Source organism: Phacochoerus africanus, chromosome 2, assembly GCF_016906955.1.
Source record: "Phacochoerus africanus isolate WHEZ1 chromosome 2, ROS_Pafr_v1, whole genome shotgun sequence".
Lineage (NCBI taxonomy): Eukaryota > Metazoa > Chordata > Mammalia > Artiodactyla > Suidae > Phacochoerus > Phacochoerus africanus.
Window position 1 is genome coordinate 76,551,924 of NC_062545.1, and position 18,287 is coordinate 76,570,210.

General features: G+C 36.8%; 1 protein-coding gene across 5 annotated transcripts in view; it reads right to left on the minus strand.

Moving 5' to 3' along the window:
- CDK19 (cyclin dependent kinase 19) overlaps positions 1-18,287 on the minus strand; it is a 198,569-nt gene that overhangs the window by 23,513 nt on the left and 156,769 nt on the right. For 4 of the 5 annotated variants that reach the window (XM_047762731.1, XM_047762698.1, XM_047762725.1 and 1 more), the window contains 2 exons: positions 11,135-11,192; positions 6,056-6,187 (listed from right to left, as the gene is read on the minus strand). In XM_047762731.1, the coding sequence (XP_047618687.1) occupies positions 6,056-6,187; positions 11,135-11,192 (190 nt within the window). The remainder of the gene's footprint in view (positions 1-6,055; positions 6,188-11,134; positions 11,193-18,287) is intronic. The other variant, XM_047762707.1, reaches the window with a different exon arrangement.

Sequence of the window (18,287 nt, forward strand, 5' to 3'; positions counted from 1 at the left end):
TAAGGCTAACAGCTGATTTCTCTACCGAAACACTAGAGGCCAGAAGAGAGTGGCAAGATATACTCAAAGTTCTAAAAGGGAAAAATCTGAAGCCTAGAATACCCTACCCAGCAAGAATATCATTTAAAACAGAAGGAAAAATAAAGAATCTCTCCAACAAACAAAAACTGAAAGAGTACAGCAATACTGGAGTTCCCGTCGTGGCGCAGTGGTTAACAAATCTGACTAGGAACCATGAGGTTGCAGGTTCGATCCCTGGCCTTGCTCAGTGGGTTAACGATCCAGCGTTGCCATGAGCTGTGGTGTAGGTTGCAGACACGGCTCGGATCCCGAGTTGCTGTGGCTCTGGCATAGGCTGGCAGCTACAGCTCCGATTAGACCCCTAGCCTGGGAACCTCCATATGCCGCGGGAATGGCCCAACAAATGGCAAAAAGACAAAAAAAAAAAAAGAGAGAGAGAGAGAGACAATACTAGACCCATTCTGGAAGAAATACTGAAAGGACTCCTCTAAATAAAAAAGAAGATATAGGATGGAGGGAATCACAATTGGAAAGTAATCACTTAAATAAGCCTGTATACAGATCTAAAAGGAAAACAAAAACAAAAACAAAAAAACCCTACTGATAAACACAAGGAACAGCAGCAAAAGGACAAACATGAAAATGTTAAAAAAAAAAAAAGACATCAAAATCATAAAATGTGGAGAAGGAAAATAACAAAATCTAGACTCTTTTTTAAAAAATGTGTTTGAACCTATATGACTAGCAGGCTAAAGCAAGCAGATATAGGAAGCAGTTAACATACTTGAAAAACAGGGTAACCACAAATCAAAACCAAACATACATTCACAAAAACTAAAAAGAGGAGGACACAAACATAAAGTAAAAGGAAATCATCCAACTGAAAGAAAGGAACAAAGGAGAAACATAAAATCAACTAGAAAACAAAGGTTAAAATGGCAACAAATACATATTTATCAATAATTATCTTAAATGTCAACGGAGTGAATGCTCCAATCAAAAGACACAGAGTGGCAGACTGGATTTAAAAAAACAACAAGGGCCTACAATATACTTCACACAAGAAGTCACCTTAGGGCAAAGGACACATATAAATTGAAAGTGAAGGGATGGAAAAAGATATTTCATGCAAATGGAAAAGACAGGAAAGCAGGTGTTGCAATACTCATATCAGAAGAAAACAGACTTTAAAACAAAGCCCATAAAGACAAATAAGGACAATATTTAATGATCAGAGCATCAATTCAAGAAGAGGATGATACTTTTGTCAATATATATATGCCGCTATACAGGTGCACCCAAATACATACAACAAATACTAACAGACATAAAAGGAGAAAATGATGGGAATATAATAACAGTAGATGTAAACACCTCATTCACACCAACAGACATTCTTTATACAGAAAATCAATAAGGCAACAGAGATCCTAAATGACACAATAGAAAAGTTAGACTTAATTGATATTTTCAGGACATTACATCCAAAAAAATACATTCTTTTCAAGTGCACATGGAACATTCTCAAGGATTGACCACACACTGGGGCACAAAACTAACCTCAACAAATTTGGGAGTTCAAAAATTATTTCAAGCATCTTCTCTGACCACAAAGTCATGAAAGTAGAAGTCAACCACAGGAAAAGAAATGAGAAAAAAAACTGAATGGGTCAACAAGGAAATCAAAAGAGAAATTAAAAAATACTTTGAGACAGGAAGTTCCCATTGTGGCACAGTGGAAACAAACCTGACTAGTATCCATGAGGATGTAGGTTTGATCCCTGGCCTCACTCAGTGGGTTGGGGATCTGGCATTGCCGTGAGCTGTGGTGTAGGTTGCAGAAGCAGCTTCAATCCTGTGTTGCTGTAGGCCAGCAGTTGTAGCTCTGATTTGACCTCTAGCCTGGGAAATGTCCATATCCCATGAGGGTTGCCCCCTCCCCCAAAAAAAGCAAAAATACCTTGAGACAAATGATAATGAAAACACAACCATTCAAAACCTATGGGATGACACAAAAGTAGTTCTTAGAAGGAAGTTCATAATGATACAGGTCTTCCTCAGAAAAGAAGAAAAATCTCAACTCAACAACTTAACCAACTACCTAAAAGAATTAGAAAAAGAACGAACAAAATCTAAAATCAGCAGAAGGAAGGAAATCATAAAGATCAGAGAGGAAATCAATAAAATAGAGATTCAAAAAACAACAGAAAAAAATCAATAAAACCAAGAGCTAGTTCTTTGAAAGGCTAAACAAAATTGACAAACTTCTGGCCAGACTGATCAAGAATAAGAGAGAAAAAACTCAAACAAATTAAGAAATGAAAAATAGAAACCTCAGTGGATACTGCAGAAATTTAAAAAAAAAAGCAAGAGAATACCATAAACAATTATATGCCAACAAATTTGACAACATGGAAGAAATGGCCAACTTTCTAGAGAAATATAGCCCACCAAAACTGAATCAAGAAGAAATATATAATTTGAACAGACTGATCACTAGAAATTAAATGTCACAAAAACACCCCCTACAAACAAAAGTCCTGGGCCAGATGGCTTCATAGGTGAAATCCACCAAACAGACAAAGAAGAACTTCTACCTGTCTTAAACTTTTCCAAAAGGTTGAAGAAGAAGGAACACTCCCAAAGACATCTATGAAATCACCATCACCTTAATATCAAAACCAAAGATACAACCAAAGAAAATTATAGGCCAATATCTGATGAATATAGACACAAAAATTCTCAACTAAATTTTAGCCAACCAAATCCAATAACATGGAAACAAGATTATACACCATGACTGAGTGAGATTCATCCCAAGATCACAAGGATGTTTCAGTATACAAAAATCGTCATACACCACATTAACAAAATAAGAGTCAAAAAAAAAAAACACATGATCACCTCAATAGATGCAGAAAAAGCATCTGACAAAATCCAAAATCCATTCATGATAAAAACTCTTACCAGAGGGAAGGTATCTTAACATAATAAAAACCATTTATGATAAACTCACAGCCAATATAACACCCAATAAAATCTGGAATAAGAATGCCCACTCTTATCACTTTTATTCAACACAGTATTGAAAGTCATAGCCACAGCAATCAGACAAAGGAAATAAAGGTATTCAAATTGGAAGAGAAGAGGTAAAATTGTCATTATATGCAATGACATGATTTTATATATATATATATATATATATATAAAAACCCTAAGGACTGTACACAAAAACTACTCAAACTGATCAACTAATTCAGCAAAGTAGCAGGATACAAAAGTAATATTCAGAAATTGGTTACATTTGTGTATACTAACACAAATATTAGAAAAGGAATATAAAAATACAATATCTTTTAAAATTGCACCCCCCAAAATTAAATACCTAGGAATAAACCTGACCAAGGAAGTGAAAGACACATATGCTGAGAACTATAAAACATTAATGAAGGAAATTAAAGAGGATTCAAAGAAATGGAAAGATATTCCATGCTCCTGGATTGGAAGAATTAATATTGTTAAAATGGCCATACTACCCAAAGTAATCTACAGATTCAATGAAATCCCTATCAAATTACCCACGACATTTTTCAGAGAACTAGAACAAACAATCCATATGGAACCATAAAAGACCCAGAAGTGCCAAAGCAATCCTGAGGGAGGAAAAAACAAGCAGGAGGCATAACTTTCCCAGACTTCAGACAATATTACAAAGCCATGGTAATCAAGAGAGTGTGGTACTGGTACCAAAACAGACATAAAGACAAACAGAACAGAATAGAGAACCCAGAAATATACCTAGACAGCTATGGTCAACAAAGGAGGCAAGAATATAAAATGGGAAAAAGACAATCTCTTCAGCAAGTGGTCTTGGCAAAACTGGACAGCTGTATGTAAATCAATGAAACTAGAACACACCTTCACACCATGCATAAAAATAAACTCAAAATGGCTTAAAGACTTAAACATAAGACAAGACACCATCAAACTCCTAGAAGAGAACACAGGCAAACATTCTCTGACATCAACCATACAAATGTTTTCTTATCTCAGTCTCCCAAACCAATAGAAATAAAAATAAAAATAAACCAATGGGACCTAATAAAATTCAAAAGCTTTTGCACAGCAAAGGAAGCCATAAAAAAAAAAGAGAGAGAGACAACCTATAGAATGAGAGAATAATTTCAAATGATACAACTGACAAGGGCTTAATCTTCAAAGTACATAAATAACTCATATAACTCAACAGCAAAACAACCCAATTAAAAGATGGACAGAAGACCTGAATAGACATTTCTCCAAAGAAGACATACAGATGGCCAACAGGCACATGAAGAAATGCTCAACATCACTAATTATTAGAGAAATGCAAATCAAAAGTACAATAAGGTACCACTTCACACAGGTCAGAATGGTCATCATGAGTAAGTCTGCGAATAACAAATGCTGGAGAGGTGTGGAGAAAAGGGAACCCTCCTACACTGTTGGTGGGATTGTAAATTGGTACAACCACTATGGAAAACAGTGTGGAGGTACCTCAGAAAACTAAATATAGAACTACTATATGATCTAGCAGTACCACTCCTGGGCATATATCTGGACAAAATATTCATTGAGAAAGATACATGCGGAGTTCTTGTTGTGACTCAGTATGAAACTGACTAGTATCCATGAGGATGAGGGTTCAATCCATGGCCCTGCTCAGTGGGTTAAAGGATCTGGTGTTGCTGCGAGCTGTGGTATAGGTCACAGACGTGGCTCAGATATGGCACTGCTGTGGACTAGGGCGGCAGCTGCAACTCCAATTTGACCCCTAGCTGGGGAACTTCCACAAGCCACAGGTATGGCCCCCCCAAAAAAAGAAAGAAAGTCAGTCTCCCCCCAAAAAAGAAAAAGATACATGCATACCTGTGTTCACTGTAGCACTATTCACAATAGCCAAGACATGGAAACAACCTAAATGTCCATGGACAGATGAGTGGATTAAGAAGATATGGTATATATACACAATGGAATACTACTCAGCAATAAAAAATAAACAAAATAATGCCATTTGCAGCAACATGGATGGAACTAGAGACTCTCATACTAAGTTAAATAAGTCAGAAAGAGAAAATAAATACCATATGATATCATTTATATCTGGACTCTAATATATGGTACAAATGAACCTATCTACAGAAAAGAAAGAAACTCATGGACATGGAGAACAGACTTGTGGTTGCCAAGGGGAAGGGAGAAGGGGAGAGGGAGGGAGTGGGATGGACTGAGAGTCTGGGGTTAAACGCAAACTACTGCATTTAGAGTGGAAAAGCAATGAGATCCTGCTGCATAACACAAGGAACTATATCCAATCACTTGTGATGGAATATGATGGAGGATAATGTGAGGAAAAGAATGTATATATGTGTATAACTAGGTCACTTTGCTGTATAGCAGAAATTGACAGAACATTGTAAATCAATTATAATAAAAAAATTTTTAAATCATTCTTCTATACAGTTAAAAATCAAAATCTACCAGAATATAAAATCTGGGAATACAGACAACAGCAAGACTTTTACAAAGAGATATAAAGTGGTTTCTATACACAGAAAAGAAAATCGTGGACTTGGAGAAGAGACTTGTAGTTGCCAAGGGGGAGGGGAAGGGAGTGGTATGGACCAGAAATTAGGGGTTAATAGATGCAAACTATTGCCTTTGGAATGGATATGTAATGAGATCCTGCTGTATAGCACTGGGAACTATATCTAGTCACTTATGATGGAGGATGATAATGTGAGAAAAAGAATGCACATATGTATGTATGACTGGGTCACCTTGCTGTACGGTAGAAAATTGACAGAACACTGTAAGCCAGCTATGATGGAAGAAATAAAAATCATTTAAAATAAATAAATGTAAACTAAAAAAAGCAGTTTTTATTAAGACATTATTATACCATTTATCATTTATGACAATGCCATATCATATGATAATGATATGATAATGCAATACTTACCAGTTATAATTAAACTGTTCTGGACTAACTTACCAATGGCCTTTGTATAATGCCTTGCACCAAGCAAAAGTTCTGGAGCCCGATACCAAAAAGTCACAACTACTGGATCCAAATCTGCTAGTGGCTTTAGAGGAGAATTGAATAATCTGGCAAAACCCATGTCAGCTAAAAAATAAAATAAATTAATAAGAACTCAGTTTGGCATGCTGCTATAACCATACAAGGCTGATGACCATAGCCAGTAACTTTATAAAGCAATTTTTTTCCTTCCTTTTCTTTTTAGGGCCACAGCCACAGCAACATAGGATCCAAGCCACATCTGCGACTTACACCACAACTCACAGCAACGCCAGATCCTTAACCCATGAGCAAGGCCGGGGATCGAACCCACAACCTCATGGTTCCTAGCCAGATTCATTTCTGCTGCACCACAACAGGAACTCCTTTTCCTCCCTTTTCAGCCAGTGGTCTGCACCAGGGACCAGATCTCCTCTTCTGAGGTAGATACTATTATTGTGCCTATTTTACTGATGAAGAAACTGAGGCTTGGAGATATTCTGTCTTGTCCAAGGTCACAGAACTAGCAATTAGAGAGTCAGAATTAAAATCCAGATCTGACTTCAGATTCCTGGCTTTCGGAGATAGAATAACATTCTTAAATGTTTTTAAAATTGAAAATAATCTAAAACTTGCCACAATTAATTATGACTTCCGCTTGCCTATACATCTAAAATCTGACTCTGTCTTAGTTTTGTGTGTGCTAGAGTTGGCTCTTATGGACCCACTTTATACCCGTTTTCCCAACACAGCATTTTGTAACGTCATGTTGGTGGCTTGAAACTGGCTATGGGGGGAGTATTTATATTGGGGACAACAGCAAATGCCACAAATTGGGCTTCCCCCCGCCCCAGAGAGCCAGTTGCTGTAATGTTACCAACACATCACATACATGTTTCCAAGAACATACATACAACACATAAGTGAATTTGCTATAATTCAGCCTTTAACAAAGGTCTATACCAAAGCTAACTTATTTAAATATTGGATATATACGAAAGTAGCAAAAAAGATTATTTCTGTAATAAAGTGCTAGAAACTAATTCTCTCTCTCTGTTTTTTTTTTTTTTTTTGTCTTTTCTAGGGCCGCACCTGCTGCATATGGAGGTTCCCAGGCTAGGGGTCTAATTGGAGCTGCAGCTCCCGGCCTACACCACAGCCACAGCACCATGGGATCCGAGCCGTGTCTGCAGCCTACACCACAGCTCATGGCAATGCCAGATCCCCGACCAACTGAGGGAGGCCAGGAATTGAATTCACATCCTCATGGATACTGGTAGGATTTGTTTCTGCTGTGCCACAATGGGAACTCCAGGATGCTGGTTTAATAAGTGCTTTCCCCCCACTTCTGTGATAAAGAATCTAAGACCCAAAGCAGTACAATGACTTGCCCAAAGTCACAGGGATAGCTGGTAAAAAAAATTTATAATCTAGCAGCTACATTCTTAACCATGGATCTGATAGCCAACAGATTATATGTATGATAACTGCATGTCACAAAGGCAAAAACCACAAGAATGATAAACTTGTATACTTTGAAATATATAATATACACAGTATATTTTGATTGTAAGGGTCCCTAGTATACTATACAATGCATAAAGTTTCAACTATAATCATTCAATCTAAAGCCATTATGCTATGATATATATTGCATTTTTAATTTCCAGTGATTTTCTTTCTTTAGAGCCTATGTTTATGCCTACACTTTCTTAACCAAATTTCCCTCTAATAAACAAAAATATTCAAAACCATTCTACCAATATCCCACCTACCTCAAAGCACTGCTTTATGTATTAATAGATGCTGATGGTTGTTGATAGCAAAGTAATATGAATGCCCTTTCCACCCGCTGAAAAGCATACCATTTTCAAGTAAAGGCTAAAACCAGTATTTCTCCCCTTATTCTCTACCTTCTTAGTTTTCTACAAGCACATCTATTCACTGAAAAATTATATCAAGGCCAGAGGCAACAATAAATATTCTTAAAAACAATTCCCATCTATTGTATGAACTTTAAAAGAGTTTCAAACCATTTTTTTTCAAATAATTACTAATTACTAATTTTGACAAAGGGTAACAAGCCTAAACATTCCTAACAGCTGTTCTCCTAAAATTAGGAATGAGTGCAACTGTTCAGTTCAACAGATAGGGATAGTAAAACCCCGACCTGTGAGTGCTAATTCCATAGTTTTAAATGATAGAAAAGCAGCGGAAGGCAATGCCTAAGGCTGACAGCAGACATGAAGGTGAGATGACAAAACACATGGCGTGGACAAAAAGCCTAAGTACTTTAAGTAGAAACCAGTAGCAACTAAAAGGAAAGTAACTACTGGTTTCTACTAGACTCCAAGTCCCTTGAGGGCAGGGGTTATGTCTCCTTTATGGTTTTATCAGGAACAATGTCTGAGAAACATTTGTAGAAGTGGGACTTGAGCTGGATCCCTAAGGATGAATCACTGTGAATAGTAAAGAAAGCAGTAAGCATTTTAGGTAAGGCCTCGAAATCTTTAGGTTGCTGGGAAGGGGAAGGCATACAGGGAAGAGAAATGTGTTTTTCATTCAACTGCGCTTTTCCTTTCAGTCAAAAAACAAAAAAACAAACAAAAAAAACTGTACTAAAGTGTTAAGCATAGATGTCGGAGCATGACTGACTTTTTTTTTTTTTAAATGTGCTATTAAAACAAATTTTAAAAATAAACAACTAGAATAATTGCTCACTAAACCTTTATTATTTATTATAGCTTATTTTAACCCTGATTTTGGATAGAATTACAATCCTAAAACTCTTAACAACAAGGCAATTAACTGGCCTTGCTAGAAAACAGAATTTATGTTGAGGAGTAGTAGATCTATTTGGAAGAGTAAGGAGAAGACATTAAGTTTGGTGACTGGGATAAATGTGATGACTGGCACAAGGGTGGGAAAGTATAAGAAGATGATGAATTTGGTTTGGAATTAATGGAGTATAGACTTCCAGGGCATTCAAATAGAGATAAACATTTCAGCTAATGGTAGAGAATAGAATTTGAAGATCTAGATCTTAGAATCATTTTTGTAGAACCCAAGGTTTTGAGGCCACAACTTGTCAGTTCCCTAAAGAAGTAATTGTAGAGGCAGGCTGTGTCTCAAGCCAGTGCCTAAAGTGTCTTGAAACAAAAGGTTAATAGGAATAAGAGACAAAAATGAATGAAACACAGAAGTAACAGCCAAAACAGTAGATAGAAAAACAGAATTAGCCGATGTCAAATAGGCCAAAGGAAAAGTCACAAGGCCAGACTGGTCAGAAGAACAAATGACAAGGCAGTAAAAGAAAACAGTGACGAAACACGGGTGACTAGATTTGGTAAGAAAGAAATCATAGGTGTCCTTTTAAAGAACGGTTTCAATAAAGGGATGGGATTAGATATCAGATAATAACAAATTAGGGTGAGTGAAACCAATGAGAAACATTTTAGAAGCAGAGGAACAAAGGGAAAACAAAACTGAAAAAAATGGTAAAGAAAACAAAATGGATATGAGAAAATTTATGTTAAAATTGGGATGGGGATTATGAGTGTCTGAAGGTGAAGAAGAGAAAGTTGAGAAGGGGGGAATGGAGCTACTATAATATGAAGGGTTTAACTACAGCCGGACTAGGAAGGGCACTAGCTAGGACTTGGACAGGAAGAGTCATTCTTTCTCTGAGACTGTTTCAGAGGCAGAGCTGCGCTGACAAAAGAAAAGTGGTCCCTGAGGTCACACCAGATAGCTCTGATGTCTCAGCAGCCATGGGAAAGAGATCCCAGACTTGGAACTCAAGTCCTTCCTTTGAAAGGCTGAGTAAACCACAATCTCTCTGAATCCAGCCTTCCTCATCTACAGTAACTACCATAGAGGGTGGTTGTGCAAAACAAATGATAACATATGCAAGTATCTATTTCACTGTCCCCCAAACAAGGACCATACTTGATTTCCCTTTCACGGGTGTCTAACAAAAACTAGGTACTCAGTAAATGCCTACAAGTAAAAATGTAAGAGTGAAACAGGAACAAGTTGAGGAGTCTAGGAAGATGATGGGAGGGAGGAGGAAGGAAAGAGGAAAGGAAGGAAATTAGCCACCTGGTTCTTAATTAACATCAACAAAATTTTTTTATGAGTGAATCCCAGTAAGCTCAGAGTAGAGGTTCAAAGAAAGAAGAGTCGGTTTAGAACAGTTTTTTTTAGGAACTGGGCTAGGTAACTAACTGAAGAAATAGAAAACCAAGCAGCAAGGAAGGCATGCTCGGTCAAAGCAAGACCGAACGAATTTGTAGTAAGTTAAATTAGCACAATTTTGCATCGTTTCCAGCATGATATATTCTAATAGCAAAGAAAGCAGGTTGATGAAACGAAATTTATTTTAAAGTCTTTCTTTAAAATGAGCATTCAGTAAATGTAAGCTTTATTATAAGAAATTAGAATAAAGCATTTCATAGCTCATTTTCTCCCCAAATAAGACATAGGTATAAAGGATGCCAGTTTCTTTTAGAATCTTCGAGGGTGCAAAGAAAATTTAAATACAGAAATAAGACTCATGCCAGTAGCTTAATCTAAGACCAGCAAGTAAGAGAGTCTAGAAACATATATATATATTCATTTGGAAAAGATATGTTGGTATCTGGCACAGGGCATGTGGTAGGGGGAGAGGGTAGGGGGAATCTGTGAAGATCTATATGTATCAGATCAGGGTGGGAGGGATGTATTCAGGGAAACAACATCTGGTAAAGCTGAGACAAAAGTAAGATTTAGGGATTTATCTTTAGGGTAACTGTGCAGGACAGTAAGAACATTAAATACATGCTTGGAGTATTGTGTGGGAAAGAATTTTTTGCTTGCCTAAGCTTAGAATTACAGAAACTTATTTGGGGAATAAATCTGAGGGATTTTATAAGCTCTCTACATTTCCCAACATCTTTTCTACAAATATTGTGAGGAAGTAATTTTAAAATTAACTACTTAAGAATATTAAAAAGGGAAACCATCTTTGCAGGCACTTCAGTTTCTTAGTACATTATTTTAGAAATAATTACCTACCTATTTTGACTCTCCCCCTCTCAGGACCTTCTCCCATTACTAGGATATTTGCTGGTTTCTAGAAATAAAAATAGAGCATTCAAATTACTATATTTATTCTTTTGACATGCTCTAAAATGGAAAAAAGTTCTTATGAAAATATCACTTTTGGATTTTCATCAAAACTATAATTGAATATCAAATACCCTCTACATAGTTAAAGCATTTGACATACTTGAAGTTAGCACTAACTTTCCAAAAACACCTTTGCTATAGAAACATTTTATTTTCAAAATTATGTCATACAAATAATCACAAAGGAATTAAAGCTATCATTTCTATTTACCCCACAGAAGTAATGAGTACTAATAATTTTTAAACCTGCATAAATTATAAGCTGTCCTATTGCCACCCACAACAAAGGGCTTTTGTGGTTGAAAAATTTTATATAAAATTTCAAACTACAACATAATTACCTTCATTTAGATGAATCAAATGGTATATTCCTTGCTAAATATTTCTAAACTACAGTAGGAAAACATGATCAACATTCAGCAGACTCCATTAAAATGCATACACATTTTCAGCTATAGTTCATGCAAAAGTGAGAAATTCCAAATATAATTAAAAGATGTAGGAAAATTAAAACCAAGGCTAATACACAGCTATATGAAGAAAGGAGTAGACTGCAAATGTATCCACCATCTTTTAAGCCATCCTTATTTGTAGACATTTGGGAACAGAGAAACTGTGGAAATAGGCTTTTGCCCAAGTAAATCTCCTCTGTAAACTCTTTACAGAAAAAAAAATCATGATTCATTTATTCAATCAACGAGTATATCCTTGGTGGTGTCTTCTAGGGACAAAAAACCACGCTAACCATACTCAGAATTAAGAGGAAAAATAAAAGCATAGTAAACCAAGTTCCTAGCCTCCAGATGCTCACTATACAAGTAGAAATGTTAGAATCTTTGTATAATACTAGAAATGAAAGCTAATTATGAGTTATGGAGAGGACTGGGGTCTTGGGTTAGAGGTTAAACTAGATCACTCTTAAGATCTCTTTCAATTTGCCAGCTCTTTTTTAAGTTTCAATGAAAACGATAACTAAAAAAAAAAAAAAGTTCAAAGGAGGAAGTGATGAACTAGTTTCCATTGTTAAGGGAAATGTTTACTGGAGATGGGGGGCAGCAGGTATGGCCATTATCCAGATCCTGAAAAATGAACCCAAGCTAGCGTGGCAGAGCAGAAGCATAAGGGCTATGAATGAGGTAAGCGTAGCAGAGAGTAAGACTGACTTGACAGAAAGCAGAGGGCTCATGCTGGAGAGAGTACAGTGAACTTAGACCCTGCAGTCTTAAATGCCAGGTGAAGCAATCTGACCTTTATATTACAGGCAGTGAGATTATAGGAAAGGGGGAGGTACCAGAACTGGGATGTGAGGTAATAAGGGCTTCAGGGCTTCATCTAAGGACTTCTCAGCTGAAATGGAGAGGAAGTTAATGGAGCTGAGTAACATTTTTTTTTTGTCTTTTTATCTTTTTCTTGGGCCGCATCCACAGCATATGAAGGTTCCCAGACCAGGAGTCCAATTGGAGCTGTAGCCGCCAGGTCTGCACCACAGCCACAGCAACACAGGATCCAAGCCATGTCTGCAACCTACACCACAGCTCACGGCAACGCCGGATCCTTAACCCATTGAGCAAGGCCAGTGATCGAACCCGAAACCTCATGGTTACTAGTCGGGTTCGTTAACCACTGAGCCACGATGGGAACTCCAAGCTGAATAACATTTTAGAGCAGAAATTAACAGGACTACTAGTTGAAGGCAGAAGATTAAGACAAAGGATGATAAAGATTTCACTAAGGGCTTGAGTTTATGTGACTGGAAGAATGGTGCCCTTCTGATAGAGAAGTTATGAGAGGTACTGATTTGGGAGGGACAACAACAAGAGAAGGCAATGACACATTGAGTTTGAGTAATGTGAAAGGCCCTAGTCACACTAGCCAGGAGGGTGGAAATAGGAAGATTTAGATTTGAAAGTTATTGTCACTGGAGTGTGATAATTGAAGAAAGGACACAAGATCAGTTTGCTATAGCAGAAAAACGAAAATAGCATCAGACAAAAACCAAACTTTTAAAATTCAAGTTTGACAACTATTTTTCAAAGATCCATTATTCTTAAGCCACTGTACACACTTTCAGGAAAAACATGAAGCCCTTGACTTCAAGGAACTTAATATTTAGGAGGGAAAGACAGACAGATAGCTTAATAGAATACCAAAACAGCAAAATAAACGGCTGGGAAAAGATGAGTCTCAGTGAATATTAGGATAATCTTTAGGAAGGAGATGACTTTAGATGAATTTAAGACTAAGATTTTGTCTTTTTGTCTTTTTTAAGGCCGCACCCGCAGCATATGGAAGTTCCCAGGCTAGGGATCTAATTGGAGCCGTAGACGCCGGCCTACGCCACAGCCACAGCAATGCCAGATCCAAGCCACGTCTGTGACTTACACCACAGCTCACAGCAACACCGGATCCTTAACGCACTGAGTGAGGCCAGAGATCGAACCTGCAACCTCATGGTTCCTAGTCGGATTCATTTCCACTGCGCCACAATGGGAGCTCCAAGAATGACTAAGATTTTGATAAGCATAAACAAAAGAATGACTTTTCAGGCTCAGAGAACCCAAAACGTAAGAGCATTGTTACAACCCCCCTCCCCCACAGACATGGCGTATTGGGAGAGCCTTCAAGTAATTTCATATGACTAGAGCATAGAATGCTCTGTGTAGAAATAATGCTAGGAACTATGTTGGGAATAAAATGTCACACTAAAGAAACAACAATGTATTCTGTAGGCTAAACTGAGACAAGACAGTGAGATAATCAGATCCATACTTAGGGGAAAACTCTGGTAGCCTTGTGAAGGATGAACTGGATAGGACAGATGGACCACCCAGTAAACAGACCAGTTGGAAGTGGGCTACAAGAGTCCAGGGAAAAGTAAGGGGACTCTAATTTGTGATAATGGTCATGGAGGAACATATAAGAGCATTTCAAGGTAAAAGTTCAAGACTTGGCATTGCTTTTTGGCATCACCTTTTCTACTGTTCCCAGTCATCCATTCAAATATTGATTGAGCATCTGGCAGTGATTTAGATGCTAGAAATATAGTAGTAAACAAAAACAGGCAAAATCCTTGCCCTCGTGGAGCTCACATTCTAGAGGGAAAAGAAATGTAATAAATACCAAGTATATAGTATATTATTACTGAAGTAATACCAAACATGCAGTATGTCAGATACTGATAAGTACTGCAGAAAAAAATAAACCAAGAATACATGAGAGTTCCACATCTGGTATGATGGCTAAGCAGGTGCTCCAGAACACCTTGCCATTATGGAACAACCACATGCTGCCTAAGAAATATTTCTGAAGGATCCTTGATCTCATAAGAGAGAGAAGAGATCTACAACAACCCCTGGCTCCACCCCAAATAATGGCTTGAGAAGGAAGGATAGGCAGGATGGGCCTGAGGGCAGATGTCAATAACACACTTCAGCGGGAACGCTGAGCCTTGAGCCACCAGCAAGGTGAGGGATCTGAGCCTATTACCCGACAATCAGCCAAGAAACTCAAAGGGACTAAAGTAAACCAGCAGAAGCAAAAGGAAACCCTCTCTGAAGGAAAAACTTCCTAACTTAGGCCTAAGGACTAAAAACATATATTTTCCTGCTAAAAACAAATCATTTCCATATTGGCTTAAAAACAAAATCCATTCATATACTACTTACGAGAGATCCACCTAAGCAGAAGGACCATAAAAGCCAAAAATAAAAGACTATTAAAAGATACATAAGGCAAACTGCTAAAAGAAGCAACTATACTTGTGTAGACAAAATATCTTTTAAGACAAAAGCATTATTAGGAGTGGAGATGGTCACTAAATGACAAAGGTTAAATTTATCAGGAAGAGGGAACACTCCTAAAAACTTGCTATGTACTTGATGTGTGTGAGTGTGTGTGTGTGTATGTGTGTGTGTATGTATTTGATATAATTTCAGGGAGGGAAAAGACCAATGTTAACAGACTTCTTTTTTTCTTTAGGGCCACACCTGCAACATATGGAAGTTCCCAGGCTAGGGGTTGAATCGGAGCTGCAGCTGCGGGCCTACACCACAGTCACACAATGCAGGATCTGAGCCTCATCTGTGATCTACATCACAGCTCATGGCAATGCCAGATCCTAACCCACTGAGTGAAGCCAGGGATCAAACCTGCATCCTCATGGATATCAAGTGGGTTTGTTACTGCTGATCCACAATGGGAACTCCAACATTTCTCAATTATTGATATGTCATGCAGACAAAAGATTAAGATGTAGACCACCCAAAGAACACAATTAACAAGCTGATCTAGCAGACATCTATACAACTTTTACCCAATAACTGGAGAATACATATTTTTTTTTTCAAGTATACATGGAGCATTTACAAATGTTGTTGTGTTCAAGCAGGTCTCAAGAAACTGCAAGGCCTTATTTTCAAACAGATTATGTTCTATGATCAAAATACAATTAAGGTAAAAGTCAACTGCAAAAGTATAAATTTAAAACTCCATATATTTGGAAATGTAAAAATACTTTGAATTATTCAGAAGTAAAGGAGAAAGCATGAAGAAAAATTTAAATACTCAGAAGTGAAATAATGAAAATACAACCTATCAAAACCTATGGAGCTAATGCAGTACTTACAAGGGAAATTTATAGCCTTAAACATTTATGTTAGGAAGAAAGGCTGAAAATAATTATGTGCCTAAGTTAAGAGGTTAAAAAAAAACCTCAATAGTCTAAACCAAAAGAAAGCAGAAGTAAAAAGATAAAATTAAGGGTAGGAATAAAGAAGATGTGGTATACACACACACACACAGACACACACACACAATGGAATATTACTCAGCAATAAAAAAGAATGAAATAATGCCATTAGCAACAACATGGATGGACCTAGAAATTATCATACTAAATGAAGTTAGTGAAAGACAAAATCATATGATATCACTTACATATGGAATATTTTAAAAAGGATACAAATGAACTTATTTACAGAACAGAAACAGACTCAAAGACTTTAAAAACTTAGGGTTACCAAATGGGACAAGTTTGGGGGGTGGGAGGGATGGAATGGGGATTTGGGATTGGCATATGCATACTGAGGTATATGGAATGATTGGTCAATATGGACCTGCTGTATAGCACAGAGAACTCTAGCCAGTATTCTGTGATAATCTGTGTGGGAAAGAATCTAAAAAAGAATGGATATTTATATATGTATGACTAAGTTACTTTGTTGTACAGCAAAAATTATCCCAACCTTGTAAATCAACTATACTTCAATAAAACTTTTTTTTTAGAAAGGGCAGTAATCTATGAACTAGAGAGGATTTATGAAGCCTTTAAGACAACTACAAGAAAAGGAGAGATGGGGCAAATAGACAATATTAGAAATTACAAAAAGGAACATAACTGTGGATTCCATGGAGGTTAGAAAGAACCCTTTGAAGAACTTTATATCCATTAATTTAAATATGTGGGAGTTCCTGCTTGTGGCACAGGGACTTAGGGATCTAGTGCTATCTCTGAGGCAGCTCAGATTGATGCTGGTGCGTGGGTTTGCTCTGCGGCCTGGCACACTGGGTTAAGGATCCAGTGGCATTGCCACAGCTGTGGCATAGGTTGCAGCTATGGTCTGAATTTGATCCCCAGCCCAGGAACTTCCATATGCCACAGGTGTGGCCTAAATAAATAAATAATAAATAATAATGTATACAAAATAGGCAAAATCAAGAAAATGTACTAATTGACTCAAATGAATTAGAAAACCTGCAGAAACCCAAAAGTGCTAAATAAATTGAAACTGTAAAAATCTGCCTACTAAGAAAACTGATGATCAAAGAGGCAACTTCTCCAAATTTTCAATGAAAGATCGTTTCAATTTTATTCAAACATTTAGAGAATATAAAAAGAGGAAACACTCCCAACATATTCTAGAAAGCCAGAATAACCTTGGTAGCAAACCTAGACAAAGTATAAGAACGAAAAACTTCAAGCCAACCCCATTCATAAGTACAGATGCAAAAATACTAAACAAAATAGCATTAAGCCAAGTCCAGAAACAGGCATTCCAGAATGGCTTAATATAAGAAAGTCTATATAAGTACAACACTACATTAACAGATTAAAGAAGAAATATAATTATCTTTATAGAGGCTAAAAAAGCAGCTGATAAAATTTAATACCCCGTCATGATAAAAACTCACAGCAAGTTAGACTAGAAAAGACTTCCTTAACCTGATAATAGGTACGTATCAAAAACTAAGAAGGAAACATTAGAATCATTCCCCTTAAAATCAAGAATAATGCCCCATTATTACCATCTAAAATCAACACTGTACTATAAGTTTGGTGCTCTAAAACAATAATTAAAGGCATATGCATTAGAAAGGCAGAAACAAAACTATTGTTATTTTCAGATGATATAATTATCTGCATAGAAAGCCCAAAGTATTTACTGACAAATTTTAGCAACAGTAAGAGAGTTTAGTAGGTTTCTGGCTACTTAAACAATATAAACAAGTCAACTGTATTTCTATATACCAGCAAAAAAAAAGAAAAGAAAAGCTAGAAAATATAATTTTCCAAGGCAGCACTTCCATAGCATCAACAATAAAAAAAAAAAAAATAAGTATCAGGTACCTAGGAATAAATATATCAAAGGATGTATAGGGTTTTTATACAGAACACCTTGAAACTTTATCTTAAATGACATTAAGAAGTCCTAAATAAATGAAGAGCTCATGTTTATAGATAAGACTCAATATAGTAAAGACATCAATTCTCCCCATACTTGTCTGTATATTCAATGCAATTTCAATCAAAATCTCATCAGAGTTTCCTTGTGGAACTTGAAAAGCTGATTTTAAAAATGTATGTGGAAGAGCAAAGAGCTAAGAATAGCCAAGATACTCACAAAGTGTTAGGGGTAGGGATGAGGAGAGGAATCTGGCTCAAAACATGATATCAAGTGCAACCAGAGATTCTCATACTAAGTGAAGTAAGTCAGAAAGATAAAGACAGGAGTTCCCATCGTGGTGCAGTGGTTAATGAATC